The sequence below is a fragment of the Pteronotus mesoamericanus genome, unplaced genomic scaffold (genome assembly GCF_021234165.1).
Source record: "Pteronotus mesoamericanus isolate MK-2021 breed Mesoamerican mustached bat unplaced genomic scaffold, CSHL_Meso_final scaffold_85, whole genome shotgun sequence".
NCBI lineage: Eukaryota > Metazoa > Chordata > Mammalia > Chiroptera > Mormoopidae > Pteronotus > Pteronotus mesoamericanus.
In genome coordinates, this window is record NW_026555329.1 from 40414286 (window position 1) to 40435343 (window position 21058).

Below are 21058 nucleotides of genomic sequence, written 5' to 3' on the forward strand. Positions count from 1 at the left end.
ACTGCTGTGGCTCAATGGATTGACTGCTGGCCTGCGAACCAAAGAACGACCTGTCTGGTACTATATAATCTTAAAGTATAATCTGAATTATTTTTTAAGAAGTCAACATTACTTTCAGGATAATTTGTGTATTCAACACATGTAGTCAGTATTGTTTTAAACCTAGGTGCATTTGGTTATATCCTAGTATTTTAAACATTAGTTTTCCCCAAGTTGTACATATATTAATTGCTTAGTTGGCAAAATCTTAGATTATCTGTGGGAAAAATGGAGAAAACATTTTCTTTTCCCACTTTGGATGCAGTAAGATTTTGATTCAGCTTCAGCGGGGGTTATTTAGTTGTGGCTGGTCCAAGGAGATAAACCAGAGGAACTCAAGGCCTCCTCCAACCAAGAGAAGTGCATCTGACATTCACGGATGGGTTATTCCTAAGGAAAGAACAGGAAAGCTCCCCCTACTTACTCGATAGCCTTGCAGGTGTCCTCGGATACTTTTTGGAGGGACGGGGTCCCAGTGTACCTCAGCTAAGGTACTGTTCATCACTTTCACATGCACATTCCCAGGAGCCACCATTGGGACTAGGGATAAGGAAGGAGGAAAGAAGTATCAATGTTATTTTGAGTTTCATGCAAAAAATATCACTGTCTAAAAATCTGGCCTCACTGAAGCATGCCTCAGCCCTATTCAATAAATTATCAAGGATAGAGAGTAGATTTTTGGTATCTGTTCATTTGACTTTGTAAGAATAACATATCCTTTAAAAAATAATAACTTTCAACATTTGGAATCTATTGTCTACATAGCAGGTTGTTTAAATCAAGAAATGTTGAACAAAATAATCGCTGCATGTCTTCCTCCCATTCAAAGCTCCTCTGGAAATAGACTTGGATTATACTTTGGTAAGTCTGTTTTGCTGGGAAAAAGTATAAACAAAACAGTATCAGGCACTTACGGTCTTCTCCAGAATGTCCCATGACTACGGCTGGTTCCGGAGCAAAGCCTATGTCATTCAGGGCCTGAACTTTTATCAGGTATGGAACAAAGGTTGGTGTGCCTGAGACAATGTATTTGGATACGTTTGCCACAACCACAGATGTCCATTCATCATCACCATCTTTCTGGCGCCAGCTCACTTTGTACTGAAGGCCTGGCCCATTTGATTCAAAACCACTCAAAGGCTACAAGAAAAGCCAGATAATTAGGGCTTATAAAAACAGATCGAATACACAACCTTTTATAGGAACAGCAAAACCAATTCCCAGACTTAAAGGGGGCACTGAAACACTAGAATATAAGCTACTAACATATTCTCTAAGGACCTTTTTTTTTTTTTTTCATTTTTGATGAGATTCAAAGCTTGTTTTCGAGTCAACATTTCAAAAGTTGTTAATTTCTATCTTGAAGTAGTAAATACCACATAAGCCTCTCAAACTCTGGCTCTACAGTTCAGTTATATAGGTCCCTTTATATTCCTGTTTATGTAATAGTACATGATTGTCTATCTCACTTGGAGACTAACACTTGTGAACTGTTTCTTTCTTTATTAAAAAAAAGTTGACTTGTCATCCTATCCTTTTTCTACATGTAGGTGTGTATATAAGTATGTACAAATATGTTTGCATATAAGAATGCACAAACAGATCTATCTAAAACAAGTTTTTAAAATTATATGGTATATGACTTTTCCAAGTCCAGAAAGTACAGATAAGCCAAGAAGGAAAGAAAGAAAAAGAAAAAGAAAGAAAGAAAGAAAGAAAGAAAGAAAGAAAGAAAGAAAGAAAGAAAGAAAGAAAGAAAGGAAGGAAGAAAGAGGAAGGAAGGAAGGAAGGAAGGGAGAAAGGAAGGGAGAAAGGAAAGAAGTCAACTATGGGGAATAAGTTGGTACATGTTGGTATATATTTTCTGGATGGTTCTCTATAATAATGATAATACGAGCTAGCATTTATTGAGCACAGGTATGTGCTAGGCACTGTTCTGGGCAATATAGATATTAACTCTTTAAATCTTATGGGGTTGGTTCTATTATTATTTTAATTATACAAATACATAACAGAGGTGTTAAACAACTGGCTTAAAGCCACACAGTAAGTGGTAAAGCTGGGATTTGCACTCATTTGTATTTGCTTCAAGGATCAAGATTTCAACTACTAAACCTTTTAAATAAAGATATATAATGTATATATATATATATTTTCCAAAAATGGGTAAAATGGGATTTTAATACACATTATTTTAAAACAAGTGTTTTTTCACTCTGAAAATATACTGAGGAAAGTTGAGGGCTTTATACATAGCTCACCTTCCATGTAATCACCAAATTATCAGGCTCTGATCCTAGCCCTTCCACAGTCGTGGGATTTTTATCCGGTTCTAGAAGTTAAGCAGCCACATACATGTAAGCTTTGTCTTTTTCAAACAGTGGAAAACTTTTTAATTTTATTTCACATCACAAAAGTCCTGTTTTACCTGCAGCTTTAGTCAAATACTGTTCAGACGGCTCACTGGCCAAGCTCCTCCCGAGGCTGTTCTCTGCCATCACTCGGAAGGAGTAGTTCACATATGGTGAGAGCTTCAGCTGGGCTGTGGTCTGTGTCCCAGGAACTTCGGTTTGGTGGTGCCATCGCCCTGCCTCATGCATTGCATCTTCATATTCAATGATAAATTCTGGCCGCAACATGCACACACACACACAACAAATGCAAGACAGTGAATTCAGTCACTCAAGGATGGTTTGCTAGAATAACAAATAGGCCAATCTAACATGACTAGTCAGACATGAATTATTTCACTTTCAAGAAATATTTCATTAGAATATTTTGACTGCAGAATTCTATCACCATTCTCAATACTTTAGCATACCCAACAATATTTCTCTGGCATATTGAATTTAGTTACTTAAAACATTTTAGAAGGGATCCATATACATCCCTAGGAAAATTTAAGTATATGAAAATATGGTTAATGTTTTCATAACAGAAGTTACATTAAATACAGTGAGATACCATTTTCCACTAAACTGGTAACAGTCAAGAGTTGAATATACTTCATTGACTGTGACTCAGGGAAACAAGCATTCTCTTACTTTGTGGGAAGTATAAATTGGCACAACTTCTATAGAGGACAATTTAGAACATAAACCATATTTAACTCAGATACCTTTTGAGTGAAAAATTGTACTTTATTTTATAGTAATTTATTTTGAATAAATGCACTCATGCATATACTCAAAGACACATGAAAAAAGAGCCATGTTGCCGCATTGTTTGCTCTTCAAACAACCTGATTAAATGAATTATTGTGCATCCTCTCAATGGAATACTTTGCTGCTGTAAAAAATGAATGGGGCTGCTTCATATGTACTGAAATGGAATGATTTCTAAAATATATTCTTAAGTCAAACCAAGTAGGGTATAGATAAGTATGTGCCAATACTAACTACACTTGTGTAAAAGGGAAAAGATTTACTATGACATATATATATTTATATATGCTTGAATGCACATGTATTACCTCTCAGAGGATATGTATATACACTGGTGTCACTGGAGGAACTGGGAATTGGGTGGGAGAAAGACTCACTTTCCAGTGCATACTGTCTTGCATCTACCAAAATTTTGTGGTATGTACATGTTTTACTCTTATAAAAATAGGTATTTAGATATTTATTAATTGCCTAATAAGCACCAGATGCAAGAATATGAATTATAGATATAAAGATGAACTAGAAACATCATGTGTTACAGTGCTCCAAAGCTCAGTACTTATGATTTCTCCATTCAATCTACATTAATTTGGAGGTGATCTTTAGTCTCATAAACTGATGACTTTCACATTTGTAACTGCAGCCCTACCTTTTCCCTGAACTGAAACTTGGATAGTTAATTGCCTATTCCACAACTCCACTAGTTTGTCTATTACAGCAGCCTAAATTGGATATGACCAAGACTGAGATCCATCTTGCTTTCCTACTTCGTAGTGACAACTCAGGTCAAAACGTTGAAGTCCTTAGTTCCTTTCCTTCTTTCAAACTCCCAGTAGTCCTGTTGGCTCTACTTTAAAAATATATGCAAATATGACCATTTTTCAGCACCTCCATCTCTCTCTGCCTATTCCAAGCCTCTATAATCTCTTGTCTCAATCATTGAATAACCTACTAACTCACAGGTTCCCAAGCTATCTCAGTTCATGGTACACTGAGTGTTTAGTAATTTGTTTCATGGCTCCCTTATCAAAAAAGAAACGACTAACATTTCCATATAAGTAGTTAGGTCTATTTACCTTAATAAATATTCATGTCTTAAAAACTTAAAACCTACAGGTACTGTGTAACTTCTGAAACCTTGTAAACAGATTGGACCCCACTTTCCTCATTTCCTGTTCTGCATTGATTTTCATATGGTCCTTGCTTTTTATCACAGAAAAGGCTTTGCAGAGATATGACATCATTACAATATGATATAACATTGTCATATTAAAACTGCAAACTGCCTCAAGCTAATATTTTATGTGGTGCCTGATTGATGACTCTGTTTTCAAATATCAACATTTAAAAATCAAAAACTTAAAAAAAATATTCTGAGGCACCCCTGTGAGTTTGCTGAGGTTCCACAGGGTACTCAATGCAGTTTGAGAACAAAGAGACTACTGTTATTTTCAATAGAATTACAACAGTGATTCATGAATTACAACTCTACTTAAATCCCTCCAATGACCTCCCAAACTTTTCTAATGGCCTACCCAGCACTCCAAGTTCACACTCCCCCTGACTCATGAACTGTACCTCTTTGACATTTTCTCCTACTTCTCCTACTCCTCTTGTTCATTTCACTCAGCCTCACTTTGGCCTCCTAGCAGACATGTCCCTGTTCTAGGGCCTTTGCTCTTTTCTTGCTGTGTTGGGAAAGTTTTCCCTCAGAAACTGCGTAGTGTGTTCATTTTTTTTCCCCTCTCATGTCTTCATTGGCATACTCAAATGTTATCTTCTTAATGTGGTCTTTACTGACCACCCTATTCATAATTATACCCCGGACACCTATATTCCTTAACTTCCTTTTCATGCATTTTTTTTTCCTGCATGGCTTAAGTACACACACAATATATATACACACACACAACCATGTGTATAGATATATATGTGTTTGAGTCCTTTAAGAAGCAGATGTTAAGACAGAATTACAAGAGCAAAAGGCTTTTGGGGGGAAATGCCCATGGAAGATAAGAGGGAGAGAAAGCAGGAGTAGGCAGGGAAGGTCTTCAGACCAAGGTAAAGGTCTGATGTCTGTGAAAGGAGAGGGAGAAGGAAGGAGCAGTGTGTAGGAAGAGCCTGACTGCAGTATAGTCTCAACCACATTAACAAGGAGCCCAGAGTAAAGTTCTGTGCTGGGTGTGGCTGAGCTCTAGGACCCTCACTGTCCTCTGTCACTGGAGTAGCTTAGGAAGAGAGTGGGGTCACGTGAACAGTGCAGCGGATCTTTGGGGAAGGTGCGGCAGATGGAGCTTGCTGTTAACAGTCCTTGCAGCAGGTTCTCTCTTGAAGGGAGTTCTGAGATGTGTGTGTGTGTGTGTACATATATACACGTATACAAAATATGATCACATTATTTATAATAACATAATATATATTATCTTATTTGTGCCTTGAAGTAAATATAAGCTCCAAATAAGCAGAAACTATTTTATTATTTTGTTTTAGAACAATGCTTGGTGCATAATGGACACTCAATAAATACCTGTTGAATGAAGAAGTGAAAGAAGGAGTGAATAGAGATGCCTTGAAATCTAACACTATCATTGCAACCAAGTCTCCAAGCATCCCAGACAGCTAAATCGGGCTAATGTATTGAGTTACCTGGAAGACTCAGCATGAATGAATGAGTGTTCTGATCAAGGACACTAAAAACTCAATTGAGAAAGGAACACCACTGAATTACACAAGATAGAGAGGAGGTTTATTTAATTTTATTGGCAATATTCTGCTTTACAAAATTCTGCAAAAAATCAACACACATATCACTTCAGAATAATATGAGGTAGTCATCAGATAGGAATTTAGTCTTCCTGCAGTATGTACCTGAATGTAATATTATAGGTTTGTGTCTTGTTTGTGCCTACACTCGAGGATCTTTATGGTTTTAACATTTCTAAGCTTATATATAGCCTAACTTTATTCAGCTCTTCCAGTACCCTTATGGCATGGTCCGCCACCTGATTTTGTTCCCTAGGCTTAAGTCATCAAGGTGAGGAGCTGACATTGCTGACTGTGCCGTCACCTTGCAGTAAGGCTAATTAGAAGAAAGAGACCTGGGACTGGAAGTTAACAGCCCTGATGTCAACACACAGTTCTGTTACCAGTTGTAGGTTTGAAAATTCATTTTACTCTCCGAGTCTCAATTTCCTAATATACAGATTAGGCATTATAGCGCCTGGCCTTCTTATCCTTTTCGCATGTGTTAATGGGCAAAATGAATAACTTAACAATGCATTTTCCTCCTGTGGTAGAAATTTAAGATGATCCTAATGGATCTTAAACACAAAATGATAGTGTATTTGTGTAATTAACATCTTCAGCAGTTAATTAATGTCCTATACCAAACGCTGAACCAGAAATACTCTAGCTCTGAAGAGAAGAGAACCATAAATAAATATTTTTCTTCTATTAGTAATGAAGCAGAGAGTGCCAGCAAATATCTCTGTAAGGAATTTCAGCTGCATATGATAAAGTGCTTCAACAATGGTCGTTATTTTTATGTTATAAAGCGAATGACACTACATACTTGTAATAGGGCTATTGTTGTCATCGCCCGGGGTCCATGACAGCTGAACACTTTTGTCAAGTTGATCTGTCAATTCTAAATCAAAGGGACGATTTGGGACATCTGTGAACCAAATACAGGCGTCATAATTAACTGTCCATCCTTATAAGGTTCTCCTTTACTTGTGATATTATTCACAGAAGGGACATATTAAAGACATGACACACTGAATGGTCAATAAGCATGCAACTGAAATTAAATGGAAACAGCTGAGGTTGCTGGGACCACACAAGCACACCCAAGACAGTCCCTCAATGAGTTTTGCTTGCTTCTTTTTCAAATGAAACTAAATTACTTGTAACAAAACCAGTGAAGTGGGCATGGACGGTTCACCAGCACTCTCAGCATGTGTCTTCTAATGAACATGAATGAGCGAAGACAGAGAAAATCATATAGAAACTTAATTTCTAATAAATGAAAAAACAGAATGATAAATGCTGAAAAACAAATACAGGCAAGTACATGTACAGTTTAAAGAAGACTAAAAATCACTCAAATGCTCTTCCTGAAACATGCAAAGTAAACTGTAGATTTGGGGGCTCCTGAAGAATATTTATATTTTTAAGGGAATTCTAAAATTGATACTATATAGGTAGCCCCCAGCATGCATACCTCAGGCAAATACTCAGTACAACAGTCAGTCAGGCAACTGGGGAGGTGTGTTTACTCCCAAAGGACACAAGAGTTCAGAGACTTTTTGGGATGAAGGTGTCCCAGAAGCAGTCTGTCTCTTTTAATGGTGCTTCTGAGATTCAGAGAGTTAATGTTCCTCCCTGGGACTTTTCCTGACCTTGCTCCTGGGCTAACTGTGGCTCTTGGGGGATCAGAGGGCATATAGAAATATGGGCACTTTTTTTCTTATCAGTAAAGCAGCAATAAATGCCTACGAAGGACAGGTCTTCTATAGCACAATTAATAATACTATGTAAAATCCAGCTGAGTTTATGCCACAAAATTAATTTATGTATTTATATACTGAATGAAGATGAGGGTTCTTTAAGCAGTAAGACTTCTGGAAATAATTTCTGATTTATTTTCCAGACTCAGAAAATTCACACAACCTTAAGTACCCTCCTTTTGGTCTCCCTTTAGTGATTTGTCTTTTGCTAACATACAGTGAGTTCGTTTTCTCCGAAACAAAGGTCAAATGTTCTAAACATCCATTGCTTTCCTATGTAATAATCGCCAGACATTTATTTTTCTAAAACAACTATTAATAGACTGAAATAAAAATCTGATTTGTGGGATATTTGAAACAGCTTTTTCATTCTGTAAAATGTAGATGATAGCTTTTGAGAAAACACCATGCTTCTTTCAACAGAAATTGTATCAAACAGGGGTTTGTATCAAATGAAACGACTTTATAATAACAGATTCCAGATTTCTGAAATCTTCAGAAAGAGTGGCAATCTATTTAGCGGAAAGTTCTAGAGTTATAAGGAAGAAATGATGCATAGCAGTAAAGGAGCAATCCAACAGAACACCTGACAGAGCCCCTTTCCTTGGAGAAACACAATGGTATGATAAAGAAGAGTAATTTTTTCTGCAAATGTGAAATTGTTTGACAGAAAATAGAGAAAGAAGAGTCATTAGTTTACCGTAAATGGGAGCTGGAGTTGGAGTAGGAGCTAGAAAGGACATTAATATAAAGGATTTTAATCACAATTAGTAATGGAAAGATATGATAGCACAAGAAGACAAAGATTAAACATGATCAAGATTATAAAACTAAGTCTTATGCTTAGCTGTGAGATATGGAATTGATAAACATTCAGTAACAATTTAGGGGGAAAACCTTTCCTTTTAAATAAAAGTAGCTTATTTTCCCCATTTTTTAAATACAAATATCACTAATATGCATAGCCACCACTTTATTCCAGTACTGCTACAGACTATATTTACACTGGATTTACCAGCTCACGGGTATCTTGCAAAGAAAAAACAAACATGTGAGTATTTAATTCACCTATAAAGCTGTAAAACTCTAACAAACAAACAAAGCAAACAATTACTATGAACAATTTTTCCTTTCTACCTAAAGCAGGGCGGCCAGTGGTGCCATGAGTGGCCCAGTTCTTACCAACAACGCTAAGCACAGCACTGGCAGAAACGTTGTCCAGACTTGTGTTGGCCACACACATGTAGGTCCCACCATCATCGTCACTTACATCAGTGACCACCAAATGGTCCTGGTCTACAGTGAACCTGTGAATAAAACACATTTAGAGCAACGGATATGGACATCTAAGCACATCTGATGGTTTTTTACTGGCATGAAACTGAATTTGATAAAAGAGAAAGATGATGAAGATTTGCAGCACATTAGAGCTAAAACCTTATACAACATGTACCACTTTGATAATGATTCAAGTTGTAAAGCAATTAGAATGAATTATCACCTGGGTTATTAGGGCTGTCTATCACCTGGTCTGGTGGTGTTCAACCATGCCTCTGGAGTTTTAGGAGCTTCCTTAGAGACCAGAGACTTCTGGAGGTGGGGGTGGGGGTGGCAGGAGGCAGCTCCAGTTATCTTACTAGCGGGCTTTCCTATGGCTTCTGCTGCTAAGAAACCTTTGAACACCACTCATCCAGCTCAATTTCTAGCAGAGCATATATTTTAAAGTAATTCAGTTTTTACTGTAGAAATTTTGTGTCATTTCTGCCACATGCATAAACTCTTATAGGAGAAAGTAAATGCAAAGAATACAATCAGCTATATCACTAGAAACAGAAAGATTTAGATCAGTAGTCACCACGAAGAGTTTTCTAGAGGTCACTGCAGTCATGAGAAATAACTGAGTAGGTCAAAAATCCATGTAAATAGGATTCATGCAAGGTTTTAACAAGGCTGTATAAATCATAAACTCTCTTCACAGAGAATTTCAAAGTTAAAGATTTAGCCAACTTAGCCTAAAGGCCATTACTTCATATTTCCTTCTCATCTTTATCACTCAGATCCCACAAACAAAAGTGACCAGTTGAAGGACAGAACTAGATGGAAACTCTGGGCACACAGAGAAGACCACATTGTTCTTTTAGGGGCCGTTAACAGCAACAGGGCACCATTTCCTCACCTGGCAAGCAAACCACAAGGACTATTTCCACCAGCATCCGGCATTCCTTCCAAAGGGGGTGATGCTTGTAGCTACACTCTGGTAGCTAAAATTCACACCTTCAACTCTGTACTTGCTCAGTCAAATTGAAGGCCTTCACACATTCAAACAAGCTAAAGGGTTGTAACGTGCTCAGGATCTTTTAAATGCTTTTTTAACTTTTTTCCCCTTTTTTATTGGCTTTAACTAAAATCAAAAGAAAACTCCCTATCCAAATAAAAACTAGTGTCCTTTAAAACACAAGGATTGAAGTGCACCCTGGTGATTAAACAGATCATATTTTCTGCTTATTCATAGAATAGTAATGAAAATGTCTGCTGAATTTCACTGTACAAAGCAGAAAACAATGGATGTTGTCCAAAGCCTGAAAGGTTTTTCTCATCCTGAATTACAAGGAGACAACATACAGTGATAGACAAACATTCTCAGGGTCTTGTTTAAATAACTCAATGTCTTTTTAGGTATAAACATTATATAGTGGGGAGGAAATGCATATCTATTTTGGAGAGAGCAGACTTCAGAAACATTTAAAACATCATGGTTAAGTAATTATATAATAAACTTTTAATTGAATAGCAGCTTAAAGAGAGAAGCAAGGAAAGGAAAGAAATCATTTTCAAATACCTTCCGTCATTGGGCAGCTCACCATTGTCCTTCAGCCAGATGACAGTAGGGATTAAGGTGTGATCGTGTTTCACTTTACATTCAAAGGACACCGTGCTCCCTCTTTGTACAACTGCATATTCAGGCTGTTTAATGATCCTGGTTGGATCTGAAATTTAAAGTTATCGTTATCGATTGCCAAAGCTGGAGAACTTGCTCAAAGTCACATAATTCTTAAAAAATTTTGTCACCTCTGCCTTACCTTTGATTTCTAAGTGGACTTCATTCTTTGCCATTCCTAACTTATTCCTTGCAACACATGTATAAGTTCCTGTACTGTTTTTTTGGGCCACAGGAATTTCCAAAGTTCCATTATCATGTAAAACATAACTATCTTCATGAAGAGCACTACCTTCAGCTCCTTTAAACCTTCATTATGGAAATAACCACAATGAGAAATAAAACACATTATAATTTGAAGTCAGACATAAAATGTCATGTTTGCAGTCAACATACCATGATCTGCATTATAGTATCAAGTTCAAAGGTGCTTGGAACCTGCACAGCATATTGCATGCTTGTAAGTCAGTGGGGTCCATGTAAAGATAGGATGTAAAACTGGAGAATTCAATGATCAACGGTGCATAAAGAATTAAAGCGACAATTCAAAATACTACTTAAATTGTAATTTTCATTATAAGAGATTCATAATTTTATAAACACATTATTACATACTCTCTCTCTAAATAAGTGATAAGATAGGCAAAAATGAAGACTGCTCTTTCTGACGTTTTCCCTCTACAGTGGTGTATTTGTAACTCTGCCCGCAGGATACAATTCTAAAGAGATTTTGATTTCAAGGTTACAAGGGTTGTTCTTTTGAAAAGTATGACTAGGAAAATATTCAGAGAAGGAAAAAAATAAAGCATGTATGTAAATCATGTGTACCTGCAGCTTCCTGGTTAGTATCAGATAGAAGTGAGGATGGATGAAGAGGCCAAATCAACCGGGACTAAGGGTTACCCTGCCGCCTTCACTAGGAAATCACCTGCACAAACACCCACGCTTCTCTGAGGGTGAATTGGGGACATGGAGAGACTATCCTTTAACCCTGCACCTGACTTTCATCTCTCATTGTAGGCGGAGCCTGGCACAGTGTCTGGCACCTGATGGAGGACCAATAAATGAATGTTCCAATTTTCTTTCACTCATTCTTTCTGAGCTGTTGTTTATGTTAGCCTTGTTCCTTCCAGCTCATGCTAAAGTCAGCAAGTAAGGAGGATGAACAGAACTTGTATCAGGAGTGTTAGAGGAAAGAGGATGGTTGAAAGTGGGGAGTGAAAGAACACAGGAGAGCTTGGCTGGATCCAAAGTCAGGAAATTCAGGTGGGAGAGGCACTAAAGATAAACACTGGTGGTAATAACAATTGTGATTTTGTCCTTATAGACTCTCTCCCCAACCCCAAATGATATTTTATAATCAAGAAATGTCCCCTAACCAATCCTTCCAGCCACCATTCACAAAGTCCCAGGTAATGTGCATGGCACTGTAAAACACAGCAACCTCAAATTTTTTCAAAATCATTTACGTATATCTCTGTGGTTGACAAAGTGTGCTTTTTTTTTTTTAATAAATAGATTATACATGTAAAAAGAAACAGCACAGAGCAAGTAGTTAACAAATATTTGTGAATAAACCTAATGATTAATAAAATGATGGGTTCTGTGCTGCCTTTCCCCTATCTGTTCTCTAACCCAGCACATTGAGAAATATAAAGGCTTTAGCAAATGCAAATATTAAAAAGAAGTAGGACCAATACTTACCACTCAATGGTAGGCAGAGGAGACCCAAAGAAGGCACAGTCTAGTAGAGCGGGCCTGTTTGCAATGACCTGATAGAGTGCATTTGCAGATGTAAGGATCCGTGGTGGCTCAGCTAAAAACATTATAAAAAGGTAAATATAAAATAGAACAACCATTTAGATGCACCATGGATTTTATTGCATTTTTTGTTTTAAGGCCAATAGAGTTTATGGTAAAGCACAACAAATAAGCCTCTGTTCTTATGTTTTCTATCAGGTGTGGTACTACCAGTGACTCAAGCAGGAAAAATGAAAGTGTTCTCCCTTTACTGCATGCCTCACGTATTACTCAGGCATAGTATTTTAACGATTAATTTATTTATCTAGTTCTCCTACTATACTGCAAGCCCCTTGAGGGCAGAGAATGAAACTTTTATTGTTTTTCCTCAGAAATTAGCGTAGTGTCTAGCACAAATATCATGGCTAAGTACATTTTTGTTGATGACTGGCCCATCATAACCCCAGGGTTAAAATGGGTGTTGGTGGGTGAGAATGGAGCCAGCGCAAAAAGGCAGAGTGCTGATCAGTACAAAACAGATCCGGCCCTGGCCAAGTGGCTCAATGCGTCGGAGCGTTGTCCGTACATCCCCAGTTGCGGTGCTTATGGGAGGCAACCAATCGATGTTTCTCACATTGATGTTTCTCTCTCTCTCCTTCCCTCCATCCATCCCTCCCTCTCTTCCTCTCTCTTTCGAATTAGTGAACATATCCTTGAAGGATTGAAAAAAAAGGACCAGAGATCAAAAGTGCTTCTTAAACATCCACCAATACTTAGCTGCTCAGCTCTTTGTTTGACTTACTGGCCTTCATTTCAAGCACAAAGGAAAAATACCAAGTACTGGTTGGCTTCCTAACTTTTATTTTGTTTGAAAGGGAGACTAATACACTGAAAGAAGTGAAATATAATTCCCTGGCACCATGAAAACAATTTTCACATAAAATTTAACAAACTTGGTATTTTGGTAATTTTGTCCATTATGAGAAATACAATGTTCACATAAACCAAGTGTTTCAGGATATGCTTGGATGGGCCATGGTTTTCTAAATGTATTATTATGAATTAATAAATAAATGCACATCTGTGACTTGGATGAAGGTCAAATGTGATCAATGATTTATTTTAAGAAAATCCAAATCAAGAAACTGTTATTCAAGTTGTCATTTTCTAAGGATGGAACAGCAGTAATATCCCATTACTAATGACAGATCAATGCTATTTTTCTATTGAGGGGTTTGACACTTGGTCTAACCATCTGTGAATTGAGTGGCCTGAATATTTGATTATTTGTACAATGAGAATATCCATTGATGAATACTGTGTTACAAAAGAACATTAGGAGCAGACTGCAATACCCTTTAGACAGAACAACAGTTGTATTTTATTCTTCTTTCTATGTCCTTTATTGTTCCCAGTACTAAGCATTTCCATTTCACATAGTAGATGCTCAGTGCATTTTTGCTGAGTGAACGGAAAACAATAGAAGTCATTAATTTAATTTGCCTTTAATAAAGAAAGAGCTTACCCAGCACATTTACAAATGCATTTGCCAGTAAATATCCATATTCGTTAGAAGCATTGCACTGATACACTGCACTGGATCTTTCTTGAACTTTTGAAAAAATAATGGTATCAACATCTATTTTTCTGCTGGGGTCATCGGGGGCAACTGTTTGGGTGTAAAAATAAAAAGTATATATTTATTCCTCTTTGCTTAGAAGATATAAAGCTTGAGGTCTACATTATAGTAAGCAAAACAGAAATACAGATGGATGAATGTATTATCCAGTAAGAAGGAGAAGACCATGAACCCAAGCAGAAGCCGAACTTTTCTTCCTCAGAATTTAGTTATCACTTAGCATGGGTGTATGCTCGATATTCATTTAGTTTTAAGTGGATTGATTCTGTAAGACTGAATATTATTTTGAGAGATGCAGGAACAGAAAAGCACAAGTTAGGTGAAAGCAACAATACAAATTTAGGAAAACAAAGAAATGGGGGTCATTTATGAGGAGGCAAGTTAATAATATATTAACAGGAGATAGCAAAGCTGGTCAAAAAAATATAGAAACCCTCTAGCTAATCTAAATCTATATTTTAAGAACCTCTTATTGAAATAACTAGATAAGTAAATAAATATAGAACTAATAATCAAATGTGAAAATATTTATGTTTTTGCTTTGGAAATTCCTGAGGCTGATATAGAAATAAATTGGGTAAAATTTCTCTTAAAGGTAGTATTTTCAGTTAAATCTCTTAAGTAATTTAAAAAATGTTAACTCCAGGATTGATCCTTACTGAAGCAGAATGAAACTGGTTGGGAAACATAATATGTGAGAATTATATCCAGGGCATGCCCAACAATTTGGAGGAGCTGTGCTACCAGAGATAAATTCCTTTTTGTAAATGCTAAACCTTAGGCTGGGACCCTGCATTGTTTTAAAAGTACACTAAAAGGGATGATAGGTATCTGCCTCAGCATGCTGAACAAAATCAAAACTAAATAACAGCTGCCTTTCCCTTAAACTGTGCTTGCAACTTGAACCACTTAAGTAGATTTTACTTTCATTCTACATACCATTTTCCTCTTTGATGACAGGAAAACTACGTGCATCTAAGACATGATTATCACTGCATTTAAACTCCTTTGTTACTTTAAAGTCTCAAATACTTGGTTCATCTGTGACTTACTAACTCACTAATAAAAATAAGCTAAAATATAGTTATTAATCCTTGTTTTACTACATATATTTAAAGCATTGTGCTCACTCTTTCTGCATTAGTTTTCTACTGCTGCTATAACAAGTTACTACAAACCTAGTGGCTTAAAACCACAGAAATTTACTATCATACAGATTTGTATGTAGTTGTTCAACCCTCTGATCACAATCAATAGTTAATTTATGAATCCTCTTAGATACTCCAGTTAATTCCAGTTAATAAATGGTCCAGTTGTGCCAAGACGCTTGAGTCAGCATCTTACTTCTATCTGCTGTTTATGGCTCTGGTATTTTCAATATTACCTTAGGAAACACATTTTTTTTTTTAACCAGAAGACGAATACAAGTTCTAATTCCTTGAACAGGTATAGATTTCACCAATAAACTACAGCAGAGGACAGAAATGTCATTCTGATCTAGGAAGTGAACTAGAGCTGCGGCTCGGTAGCCGGGCACCCTAAGAATGCGGCAGGCCTTGGGACAGCCAGGTTCCTCGGCTCAGATCCCAAGCGTAGCATCCTCAGGGTCTTTCTGGCTCACACACTTTCAGTGATGTCCATCCACTGCCCCCCTAAGGCGTGCTGGAACAGAGCAGCATTTCTGAGTCTCTTTCTCTGACAATTATTCTTAGCATTTTTGGACCTAGCACGTGGCCACTCACTGTTGGGACTCCTCAGAGGACTCTCAGTGTCCCCACATGTCCATTCAGACTGCACCTCTGCGGTCATGCTATGCAGTGGAGGGCCGGGAGTGAGTGATAGGCATTTTAGGCGGTGTTGAGGCCCGGGGAGAGCTCTGGCTAAATCTATCTGGATGGGTGGCAGACTGAGTAAGAAGAGCTCCTCTAATTCCTTGAGCATATTGACTTCTTAGGAGTTATATCACTCTGTGATTTAATGGCATAGAGTTCCAGTTTTGCAAGATGGAAAAGTTCTGGAGATCTTGTTTACAATAAGGTGAATGTATTAACAATACTGAACTGTATGCTTAAAATGGTAAATTTTATATGTTTCTTAACCACAATAATTATTTTAAAAAGTTATATCGCCATGAACATGGAAGACTGCTCAATGAACAAAGCCAGTAGGACAATCTCCCAGTATGGACTTTCATCAATTACATTACAACATAAACTATTTGTAAAAGGTTTTGTGCAGCTCACAGTTGTATTTTTTGATGTTATTCTTTACCTGAAAGGCATCGAACTGTATGTACCCTATATCCACTAAATGGAGCAGGATTTGAATATTTTTGGCAAGGTATTTAGGAATAAAATAAACCTTTAAGTAACAGTAGTGAATAAGCACGTCTCTCTCCATGGGGTTTGGGCTACATTTTCCTTAAGCACCAACTAATGAAATGCAAACAAACCCAGGAACTGTCCCTATGACATATGGAGGCTCAGCTGGTATTCGGACAAAGAATGAAATTGTTAGTACAGAGATATTTGAAGCCTTTGACTCTGTGCTGGCTACTGGGTGGGGATAACTCTCTAGCGTCCAAATCTAAGTTATCCAAAGGAATAATAATTGATTCTGGAAATAATTAATTTCATTTGCTATAAACGAACACTGGAGAAAGAAATTTAAGAGCATAGGATCACTGCACGTAATTTAAAGTCCTGAAGGTGAGGCTGAGAATTGGGGTGGTAGCCTTGCAACAATACTTTCTTTTATCCTTACTGTCCTGACATGGCTGGCCAAACTCTAAATGCTTCCAACATTCAGAGAATGAGAATAAAAATAATTAGGGCCATCTTACATGTATAAAGTACTATCAATTTTAAAACATTTTCTATCTATTACATAATTTTATTTTAAAAAGAACTCTGTGAACTAGGTTAACTAGATACAATATACATTTTGGAGATGGGAAACTCAAGACTGGAGCACTTAATAGTTTGTTTAACATGAGATCACTGCTCTGAGTTAGTCTGCTTCTTAAACATCTCCGGAAATCTGAATATTTGGGAATAATGTAGAACAAGTCTGTAGGTGAAGAGATAAATTTTCCTCTTCGATTACTTATTCCATCCACTCTAAGGGGGTGCAAACTAAGCCCTTTACTTTTGAGCAACAGAAGAAGATGCCTTGATGGAATCTTGGGACTATCCTGGTCCATCTCTCCATCTCCCTGGCTGCTTATCATGTGTTTCTGGTTTTCAATCTCTCCCTGAAATGTCTGTAATATATGTAATTGTGTCAGGAGAAGGTGTTCTGTGCATTCTTATTCTCCTCATTCCTTTTAACATAATAATGGTGTGATCTTATATATGCTCCCTTTGGAAAGGTCTGAGACCTACCACAACTCACACGGAACATGATTCCAGATCTACAAGCATTAGGCTCTCCTGCTGCCTCCTGGGACAGGGACAGAAACTATGGTGCACACACCCTTGGACATTTTCTTTCTGGTCCTGGGTTCTGCTTCCGCACTATCCCAGACACTGCCAGTCATGTGATAAAATCAAAGTTCTCTTTCAGCACCAGCTCTTGGCAGCTGTGTTCTTTTTCCTGACTTCTATAGATTGTTTAAAAAATATTTTTGGTAGATTTGGGCGAGTTACATATTTCATAGTTTATTTTTTGCTTCAAGAAAAGTTTAAAGTAACCCGTGAATTCTGGGGACACAGAGTTTTGGAAGACATTGAGATTAGAGCTCAGTTGTTGAGTTTGTTCTTTTAGTTTTGTAAAACAGGTTTAATGTCTGAAATACTGTCACAAATCAAAAAATCCCTCTCTCTCACTTATCCTGCTTCTCCCTTTATAGTATTTATGTGTGCTTGCAGCTAGGGCCTGCAGAAGTCAGAGGAGTGTCACTGTCCTTAGGTGACTGCCTGCAAGTCAGGGGTGGGGAGGCTGTGTATCTGGGAGTGTGGCACCTGGCAGGAATGCTACCCAGCTCCCTGCATGATAATGCTGCAGAGGCACAGCTGTTCCCTGCTCCTCATTCTCAGCAGCTGCTCTACCCAAGGTGTCGGCAGCCTCTTTGATGAAAGGTGTTGTCAGCAAGTCAGGTTGCACTCCCAGCTAACTTCTGGGGACAAGCCTAGGCCCCCCTGAAGGTTAGGAATATGTCCCATGCCAAATCCGTGCCCCTGTATACTGCTGCAGACTTTGCTCTCCTACCCCTGCCTCCCTGCCATCCTTTCCCAGGGACCCATCATTGCTGGGTGCAGCAAACTGCAGATGAGAAACAAGCCCCAGTCCCCTGTTTCCAGAACTCAAAGGCAATTCTGTTTAACGTCTTCTAAATTCATAGGGGTACCATCAAGCAAGGTGGAGAGGCACAAACCTCCTTGAATTTACATGAAATTCTTCTTCCTCATTTATTCCTTATGTTGACTTAGGGTAGGTCAACACAAGGTTGGGGCATGTTGGGTTGACTATGAACTTAGCTGTTTATGACTGAGCATCGAGCCAAAAGGTCACTCAGCAGAAGCTGTAGGTGGACCAGCTGTTCAGGGCGGGGACAGGGAACAGGTGTCCCTGTAGTATCATTGTGCAGAGAGCTATGAGGATTCCCAACAGGTATATCAGCAATTTACGTTTTAGTTATGAAATTTAAAAGCAATCCATACACATTGAGGTTGGCCACCAAATGTGGAGAAAGACACCTTTTATGGATGCTTCACATCACTGTGGTATAAACATACAGCACCTTCCCCTGGCACCACGGGCCGCCTGATGGGCCAGGGAGGGCTCTTGTCCGCTACCATGCTGCACCGTGTTTCTCCCCTTGCTTGTCCACCAGAGTGACAGCTCTGAAGCACACCAGAGCTCGAGGGACCTGTGGCACTGTTAGGATTCTGATCCTACCTTTGCTCAACCTCCTGTTTCCTTCCAGTGGGGACTTAAATACTTTTGAAATGGAAGAAATGAACTAATATGGAAACTGACTTGAGAGATTTTTGTTCTTTTTCTGCTTTGGACCTAATCAGATGACTTGAGGTTACAGTAGAAGGGCCTACCTTATTTCCTGAGACCACTGTCCCGTGCCAACACCCGCCCCCCGCCCCCCAAAAGCAGGCCTTTCACAGTTAATCCTCCGCCAAAATATTTCATTTAAGGAGGAGTGTCTGTGAGTGCATTTCAAAGCTCCTAATACAACTGTCTGTGCTGGGTTTGGAAGGGCAATAAGCCAAGGGCAACAGGAGGAAAGATCAGCTTCATTATTTAATCTCCCTTTTTCTTGTGTCACTAACCACTTCTGTCTCGATTTTCCTTGCCTATAACTGCATTCTGGCTGCCAAACTCAAGGGTTTATTTTTTCAACATTCCCTGGTGCCCTGGTTTTCCTACTGAGTGGCTAGAAGGATGGCCCTGCCCACTGAGTTCCACTGAAGCCAGACCTCAGGTACATATTTAACCTTCCACAAATGGGCACAGGCCTGTCAGCTGTAAAATATGGTGTCCAAGTGAGGAGCATGCTCCATCTTTTACTGCCACGCGTTCCTAACAAAATCAGAAAATGTACCATAAACCTTGTTTTAGTTTTGGACTTTCTTTCACTTTTTCTCTCAGTTTTCATTCATATGTCTCTGAGAGTGGTAACAGCTTCCCAATGCACAACCACTCTCTGCAGCTCTTCTTGATTCTGATTACGGTTAAAATTGATAGTAGAAATATCCAAACCACCATTTGCTGGGGTTTAGAATATGCTTTAGAATCTGTTTTCTCCTGGGAGCATATTTTCTTTTATAGGCTGTCTGTTTCAGAGTAGAGCCAGTCACTGCTTAACGACAGGGATCACCCTAAAAAATGAGTCATTAGACGATTTTGTCATTGTGAACATCATAGTGTGCACTTACACAAACCTACTGTGTGTGGTGTGGCCTACTACACACTCAGGCTAAATGGTATACCAGTGTTGTATATGCCTTCTGTCATTGACTGAAAAGTCATGGTGTGACTCATGACAATATCTGATAACTCCTGTGTGACAAAAACAAATTCATAAAAAATACTCATGGAATAGGGTGCTCTTACTCAGTCTAGACCTGCAAATGTAAGACCTTGCTTGCGAGAAAAAGGGACTTGTGCCATTTCAAATCTGCCAGCAGTTTTCAGATTCATGTTAGGATAAAGACTGTTTCGGGTAAGCCAGTTTAACAGACCTTTTGGTTATGTAAATGTAAAATCAATTTTTGATTCTGTCTTGAGGCAATGAGGATCCAAGCTGCTCTACATCATAAGTCTAACAGGTTGTCTTTATTGTGAGTAAAGAGTATCTTTGCAGGTTGTTATGCTTTTGAATGAAAGGGTGAACCTGAGGTTGGGTTTTAAACAGAAACTGATTATATCTTTTTCTGGTCTAAGGGAAGGTCTGCACTCTAAGGAGTGTGGAAGGTTTCAACATTCTCCCTCAGGCAGCAGCTGGTGATGGGCGAGGTTGAGAAAGAGGAGACTCAGTGGGTTCTCTGTGGGTGGCCGTGGCTTGGGAACCCAGGGGCAGAGAAGTATATTTGTCTTCAGTTTTCTTTTGCTAGAAACCCCTTCTATTCTCCTCAAGGCTTTAACCACTTTTTGTAAAACTGGTCTTTGCTGTGATTTAGGAAATTAATGGAAGGGCCTGTGGCCACACTTGAGGAACTATCTGGGCAGCAGAATGGCAGCCTAGAGAAGGTGGCTAAGAAAGTTGCCTGGAGGGGTCCAGGGAAGGTGGCAGAAGAGGTGACATGCAGAAGCCAGGACTCAGGGACTGAGTCAAAGACCGAGTGTCCCGTACACGACTAGGGTGAGAGGATGTGTTTTTCTCTGGGTGTTCAATGGGGTGGCAAGCCCTGAAGCCTTGAGAGCTTGGGAACATCTGGGCTACATATAGGAATAAAAACTCTTTAAATTAAGACAGCTATGTTTCTTATTTTTATATTACTGGCTCTTTTTCTAGTCTCCCTACCCACCTCTTCCAATTCTTATGATGTTTCCACAAACCACTTCATGTTGTGAA

At 38.5% G+C, this 21058-nt stretch overlaps 1 protein-coding gene across 13 annotated transcripts in view; it reads right to left on the reverse strand.

Moving 5' to 3' along the window:
- NRCAM (neuronal cell adhesion molecule) overlaps window positions 1-21058 on the reverse strand; it is a 308117-nt gene that overhangs the window by 41854 nt on the left and 245205 nt on the right. For 8 of the 13 annotated variants that reach the window (XM_054564300.1, XM_054564296.1, XM_054564295.1 and 5 more), the window contains 11 exons: window positions 13915-14058; window positions 12354-12465; window positions 10792-10958; window positions 10551-10698; window positions 8894-9018; window positions 8412-8441; window positions 6775-6876; window positions 2468-2665; window positions 2301-2371; window positions 954-1179; window positions 464-579 (listed from right to left, as the gene is read on the reverse strand). In XM_054564300.1, coding sequence (XP_054420275.1) covers window positions 464-579; window positions 954-1179; window positions 2301-2371; window positions 2468-2665; window positions 6775-6876; window positions 8412-8441; window positions 8894-9018; window positions 10551-10698; window positions 10792-10958; window positions 12354-12465; window positions 13915-14058 — 1439 coding nt within the window. The remainder of the gene's footprint in view (window positions 1-463; window positions 580-953; window positions 1180-2300; window positions 2372-2467; window positions 2666-6774; window positions 6877-8411; window positions 8442-8893; window positions 9019-10550; window positions 10699-10791; window positions 10959-12353; window positions 12466-13914; window positions 14059-21058) is intronic. The other 5 variants (XM_054564304.1, XM_054564303.1, XM_054564299.1 and 2 more) reach the window with 1 other exon arrangement.